The sequence below is a fragment of the Apium graveolens genome, chromosome 8 (genome assembly GCF_009905375.1).
Source record: "Apium graveolens cultivar Ventura chromosome 8, ASM990537v1, whole genome shotgun sequence".
Classification (NCBI taxonomy): Eukaryota; Viridiplantae; Streptophyta; class Magnoliopsida; order Apiales; family Apiaceae; genus Apium; species Apium graveolens.
Window position 1 is genome coordinate 225,459,322 of NC_133654.1, and position 7,621 is coordinate 225,466,942.

Sequence of the window (7,621 nt, forward strand, 5' to 3'; positions counted from 1 at the left end):
GCCCCTCACTTCCGGACTATTAAATCTAAATACCAAAACTTAAATAAAATAGATTCTTATTCGGTAATTCAAATATATCACGAAGGTCAAAGCAGCGGTCAAACTCAATAATCAAAATCATAAAAACAGAGACGCAGCTCCACAAATCCGATAATAATTGTCTAACAGATAATTAAATTTATTCTCTAAAAACAAAATCTTTATTCTAATTCAAATAGCACAAAACGAAGCAGCACAGATCTCCACATAGTTCTCATTCCTTAATTTTAATATGCTCCAAATTCCGAACCTGAAATGTTAAAAGGGGTGAGCTACACAGCTCAGCAAGTACAAATTGACTATCTCTTAAACAGAAAAACAATGGGTGTTTTGATAAAATGATTTTTTCTCAAACAATAATAATTTTGTAAAACAATTTGTTAAGTAGATCCAACCCAAGTTTTATATTTTAAAATTCAGAATTTAAAACAGAACAGGGCAGATTTTATAACAGATCAGAACAAAATAAAATAGAACAAAACGATAATTCTAATAAATACCACAGTCTTGATCTACGGCCACACTTTGCCAGTAGCCGGCATCTAATTCTTATTCTTATTCTTTATACCACACTTTGCCAGTGGTCGGCATCTAAAGTTCAATAATTACGCGCCCTTAATAGGTATCTAAAGTTGCACACTTGTGCGCCTACTAAGGGTATCTAAGGCTAGTTCCGGAACTATAGCGTAAATTACGAACGGGTTCGAAAACGTAGAGACTGGGTTCTAAAATTCACAAATACTTATATCTTATAATTTCAAAATCAAAATTCTTATATCTTATACGAAATTAAAAACAGAACTGAAATATCTTTTTCGAAAATTAAAAGTAAGTCAAAAGTACTTACCTCAAAGCCTGACCAGATCTGAATTTACTCTTTTTGACCCTCTAAACGATATTTTCTTGAAAAACACGAAACACGAAATCTGAAGATAACGAAAAGACCTTTCTGAAAAGTCCAGAATCACTGAATTCTGACTTACGATGAATTTTCTACGAATTTTACAAGACAGCTGATTTTTGCTGAGAAAGTCCTACGAATTTTAATGATAAAAACAAGGAATACGAATATGGTGTATTTATAACGATACAAAACCCTATATCTCAACTAGGAAATAATAATATTTCCTCCTAAAGATTTACAACCTCTCCAAGTAAATTCCATAAATAAAATATTTGATACACACAATTACCTAAACTAAAAAAAATTCGATTTTCTAAATTATTCTTACACTTATTTCCACAAATAACAAATCTTTTCACAAATCAACTACCTTGCACAAAATGTTTTCAGAATATTCTAATTTTAAAATATTTATCTAGACAAATTAATATCTAATTTCTAATAAATAAATTAAAAATAAAATTACGAATTTTACATTCTTCCCTCCTTAAAAGAATTTGGTCCCCAAATTCACATAACATAAATAAATTAAATAAGTCACTAAAGAAAAGAAATCATACCTTAATTGCGATAGTTGTCATTTCCTGTCAGCTGAAACACACGTCCTTTGCCCATCTTGTTATCTGCTTCCTTCCTTGGTGGCGGTGGCGGATTGTGCGGACAATTCGAAATCTTATGTCCTACTTCTCAGCAATGAAAACAAGCACCTGTATTCCAACGACAGACTTTGTCCGGATGATTCTTGCCGCACCTGGTACACGTCTCTCGATCACCTTGACCCCCGATGTTATCGTACACGTGTGGCTTCTTGAGTGGTCCCCCTTGAAAAGATTGCCCACTAGTTTGAGTGAACCGCCTCTTATTCCAACTGCCAGACGCCTTTTCAGATTCTGCCAAGCCCCTTTCGATCACTAACGCCTTGTTGAGGACAGCCTCGTACGTCTGAAGTTCAAACGACGCCACTGAATTCCTGATGTCACTTCGAAGTCCCTCCTCTAATCTTCGTGCTCGACTGCTCTCATCTGCTACTAGGGTCGACGCGTACTTCGCAAGCTTTGCAAATTCTGCTTCGTATTCAATGACGGTTCTTCCACCTTGTTGAAGTCGAATGAAGTCCCTCTCTTTCTGCAGACGAACTGTTCTCGGAAAGTACTTGTCCTCTAAAGCCTTCTTGAACTTTGCCCAAGTGTACGGTTCATGATTTTCTTCAAGATTTGTCGTCTCATTCTTTCTCTTTTCCATAAGCCACCAGTCGTAAGCGCTTCCTTGCAATTGGTACACAGCTAAGGTTACCTTCTGTCCCTCATTGCTCCCCAGAAGTCCGAAAGCTTTTTCCATCTCTTGGATCCACATCTCAACGATAGCCGGGTCTGTAGCTCCATCAAAAGTTGGCGGGTTCAAACGCTTGAATTGAGAGACGATGTTGGGCTTCGGTTGCTGATTCACAAGTACAGCTAGAGTTTCAGCCAGCTGGTCAAAGACGTTTCCTCCTTCATCATTATTGCCCTGATTTTCATTGTTGTTCTGATTTTCTCCATCCATCTTTACTAGAACACACAAAACAAATTCTAAACTTATAGTCAATAATCAAAAAAACACAAAAGTCAAACATATCAAATAATCACACAAATAAATGCCCTAAATCCAAAATAATTTTCTAAGACCTATACGATAGTCTAAAGGATCGCATCCTAGGGAATGTACTAGTCCCATACCTAATACACTCCGAAGGACAGCCTGCTCTTGATACCAACTGTAACGATCCACTCACTTCCGGACTATTAAATCTAAATACCAAAACTTAAATAAAATAGATTCTTATTCGGTAATTCAAATATATCACGAAGGTCAAAGCAGCGGTCAAACTCAATAATCAAAATCATAAAAACAGAGACGCAGCTCCACAAATCCGATAATAATTGTCTAACAGATAATTAAATTTATTCTCTAAAAACAAAATCTTTATTCTAATTCAAATAGCACAAAACGAAGCAGCACAGATCTCCACATAGTTCTCATTCCTTAATTTTAATATGCTCCAAATTCCGAACCTGAAATGTTAAAAGGGGTGAGCTACACAGCTCAGCAAGTACAAATTGACTATCTCTTAAACAGAAAAACAATGGGTGTTTTGATAAAATGATTTTTTCTCAAACAATAATAATTTTGTAAAACAATTTGTTAAGTAGATCCAACCCAAGTTTTATATTTTAAAATTCAGAATTTAAAACAGAACAGGGCAGATTTTATAACAGATCAGAACAAAATAAAATAGAACAAAACGATAATTCTAATAAATACCACAGTCTTGATCTACGGCCACACTTTGCCAGTAGCCGGCATCTAATTCTTATTCTTATTCTTTATACCACACTTTGCCAGTGGTCGGCATCTAAAGTTCAATAATTACGCGCCCTTAATAGGTATCTAAAGTTGCACACTTGTGCGCCTACTAAGGGTATCTAAGGCTAGTTCCGGAACTATAGCGTAAATTACGAACGGGTTCGAAAACGTAGAGACTGGGTTCTAAAATTCACAAATACTTATATCTTATAATTTCAAAATCAAAATTCTTATATCTTATACGAAATTAAAAACAGAACTGAAATATCTTTTTCGAAAATTAAAAGTAAGTCAAAAGTACTTACCTCAAAGCCTGACCAGATCTGAATTTACTCTTTTTGACCCTCTAAACGATATTTTCTTGAAAAACACGAAACACGAAATCTGAAGATAACGAAAAGACCTTTCTGAAAAGTCCAGAATCACTGAATTCTGACTTACGATGAATTTTCTACGAATTTTACAAGACAGCTGATTTTTGCTGAGAAAGTCCTACGAATTTTAATGATAAAAACAAGGAATACGAATATGGTGTATTTATAACGATACAAAACCCTATATCTCAACTAGGAAATAATAATATTTCCTCCTAAAGATTTACAACCTCTCCAAGTAAATTCCATAAATAAAATATTTGATACACACAATTACCTAAACTAAAAAAAATTCGATTTTCTAAATTATTCTTACACTTATTTCCACAAATAACAAATCTTTTCACAAATCAACTACCTTGCACAAAATGTTTTCAGAATATTCTAATTTTAAAATATTTATCTAGACAAATTAATATCTAATTTCTAATAAATAAATTAAAAATAAAATTACGAATTTTACAAAAACTAAAGTACCGTGGGTTCAAACTCTTGCCAAACAATAAACCTAATGAAACCTAATGAGCTAAAACAAGTTCTGAAGTTATGCTGATGGCCGGGTGTGCAACAATGACTTTGGTAAACATATATAAATACATAGAATGAATATATAACGGCCATAAAATATGGTTCTCTTTACACTGGACACAGGTTGCATGCTCAGATATACTTTCTCTATTTTTTAATATATGATGATCACATAGTTATAATTATTATTTTTAAGAAATTCTTTTCTTGAATAAAATTATGAGATCAAAATTTTATTTACAATTTTTTTAAAAAAAATATTATTTTAATTATAAGGTCAACCCTCCTAAACATGTATGTCAAAAAGTCAAACGTTATATTTTAAAAAAATAAAGGGAGTAATAAATATATATAACACCCTGGTATAAGCATTTTATAGTTTTATATTGGGTTATACACAAAATTAGACAATATATGATGTATACAATTACAGCATCAAGAAAGAATATTTAGGAGGTTGTCTGTTGATGCTTGGAAAATAAGGATGTTAATTTGAGATATCACTTGATTGATTAATTGGCACTGATATCAGAATATAAATTATTGAGAAGCAAAAGATTATTTTAAACATACACATAGCTATTTTGTGTATCAATTTTTAGTTTATATTTAATATATTAATAGTTAGGTATTTTAGATGTATCATTAAAACTGTGTTAATTTTTTAAATATACAGTTGGCTCCATCCTATATGATATTGCTGGGAAGTTTTATAAATGAATTTACTTGAATTTGACTTTTGGAAATGTATTACGTACTGTATTATATTAAAATTGTAATTATTAGTCAAGGTTACATTTATTTCATTTAATCAAATAAATAATATGATTTTAATTTCTATATTTTATATTTTGAAAATATGGCAAATGGATTATAATAATGAAATTATAGATGAAAAATAATAAGGGAGGGTATTGGACTGATTAATTGGATTTCACTACAAGAAATCAGGTCATTTACGACAATTTTTTGAACTGGAATCGTCGTAATTGAGGCATTTATGACGAAAAAAATTTGTCATTTTTGCTCGAGTAATAAGCTCAATTTTCCGTTACAAAATAAAATTGCGTCGGAATTTAGGATGCAGGGGAAATTGCGTCGGAAGTTAGGATGCAGGGGTCCACGTCTCAATAAAATAATAAATCTACTTACGACGGTTTCGTCGTATGTTATGAGTTTACGACAGAAAATATTGTCGTAAGTTAGTTACTTACGATGGAGGAATCGTCGGATGTTTTCTTGTGGGACCCACCTTTAATAAAATAAAACATAAATTTACAACGCAATTAACGTCATAAATTATTAACTTACGACAGAAAAAATTGTCGTATTTTATAAATTGAGACCTACTTACGATGGAATATGTGATGAACAACCGTTGTAAGTTTGTATTTGCAGAAGAGTCAAATATTGATTTTTCAGTTTCAAGCCATTTTCGGCTTCCAATTTAAATTCTAAATCTGTCAAAGTCTAATAGAATCACAAACTCTAAACCTGCCAAAGTCTAATTTAATTTCCGGCTTCCAATCACAAACTCAACAAAATCAAAATATAAAACTAATGGTACAAGTGTTAGTTATACCATAAATCCGTACTAATTCACGTTCATAAGTAGAAAGCAAATTAGGTGGGTATACAACACCCATTAAACGAAATTCTGAAAACCAGCATTGTATATTTAACTTAAAATAGGATTTTTTATAAAATGTCTTCCACAAGGCAAACTTATCTATGACATAAACAATTCTAAAAATATTTGAAAGCCCACTATGTAATTATTAACTAAAAATCTTATCTACCATCTTTTTACAGAGATTTTCTCAAACGAATCATCCATCTTCTCCCCGTTGTAATTTGGATCCCTATGCCTCACTTGTATAATTTTAAAATATATCTTCTTTTATGATTGGAAGAGAATGGGAAGCTTAAAAAATTACTCCAACTTGCACAATATTTATTAATTAGAAAAAATGGATGAGAATTTCATATATCATATTAGCATACCTTTGCACCCAAATGGATTGACTGCTTTAATTAGTACACTAAGATAGTTATAATTGTTTGCCTCATCCCGCTGCTAATCCTCCACTCTCATGATCAGGTTTTTTTTTTTCAAATATCTTATACTCCCTCCGTCCTTCCCAATTGTTATCGTTTCTGGAGAGTGTCCGGCACGCATTTTAAGATGAAAAGAAAGTATAGTTCTTTAATTTTTTAAAAAAAATTTATTTTTCTGAATAAAAGTTTAAATATTCTATTTTTATTCAGAAAAATAAAATTTTTAAAAAAAGTTATAGAACTATACTTTCTATTCATTTTAAAATACGTGTCACACTCTCTCAGAAACGATAATAATTATAAGGGACGGAGGTAGTAGTAATTAGTAACTTGTGTTAGGTACGTACTTATAAAATTATAATTAGCTGCTAGACGAAACATTTGTGTATTTTACTTGTCTTGTGACAACTTCAAAATTATTGTTGTCAAGGTGGGTTGCCAAATATTCTGTACAATATTAGGAGTAACCATATGAAACAGTCAAAACAATCAGTCAGAAATCAAATGGATAAACAGTAAAGCAAATACTGGTTATATGCCAATCTTGTACGGGAAATTTACCCTCCACTGTTCATTCAACTTTAAACATATTCTTCTTTATTAAAGGTAATTAATCATTATTACTCGGGCATGGCTTATCTTTAGTTGTACCTCTCCTGAGATATTGTCGCCAGAAACTGTTCTACTATAACACAACACAAGCTATGCATGCATAATGCATATCATGTAGAGCGGGCCAAACGAGCGGGCCGAGCGAGCCGGGCCGATTTTTGGACGAGCCGGTTTGTTGACAACTGAAATCGTGAACGGCACGTAAGGAGATACGGTCCAGGCCGAGCCGGGCCGATTACATAATTGGACGCCTCGTGAACGGCACGCGAATAAACCGAATAAAACGGTTCAGGCGGTTCATGCGGTTCAGGCTCAGGCGGTTCAGGCGAATAGCCTTTTTATAAGTGATTAAACAGAATAACAAATAGCCGAATAACAAATGGCCGAATATAACCGCGAATATAACGAGTCTGGCGGTTCCACGGGCTTCTTGATTTGACACAACACAGAAGTCAATCAGTTCACCCACCCACCTTCTGTTTTCTTCTTTTTTGTTTTTTCTTTTCTTTTGTTTTTTACTTTGTACAAAAAGACTTTGCAAATAATTAAAACAGAATTTGTATAAACCCACCTTTTACTCGTATTTTTATTTGATAAAATAATCAAAACAAATTTATTATTTTAAAACAAAGTTAGATTTTCAAATTACTTACAAAAGGTTCAATTTTTAACATTTTCAATTTTTAACACATTTCAACATTTTTATTTAATCAAATAATAAAAACAAATTTGTTATTTTTAAAATTGTGATTTTTTTTGAATT

The 7,621-nt window shown here is 32.3% G+C and overlaps 1 protein-coding gene across 1 annotated transcript; it reads right to left on the reverse strand.

Moving 5' to 3' along the window:
• Positions 1–1,802: 1,802 nt before the first annotated feature.
• Positions 1,803–2,485, reverse strand: LOC141680390 (uncharacterized). The gene is made up of 2 exons (XM_074486629.1): positions 1,856–2,485; positions 1,803–1,811 (listed from the first exon to the last, which is right to left on the reverse strand). Exons 1-2 carry the CDS (start codon positions 2,483–2,485, stop codon positions 1,803–1,805), a joined length of 639 nt encoding a protein of 212 aa, XP_074342730.1.
• Positions 2,486–7,621: the final 5,136 nt, after the last annotated feature.

Bases quoted from the DNA above. Each gene is read 5' to 3' on its own strand.
- LOC141680390 (XM_074486629.1), bottom strand. From the start codon at position 2,485: ATGGATGGAGAAAATCAGAACAACAATGAAAATCAGGGCAATAATGAT.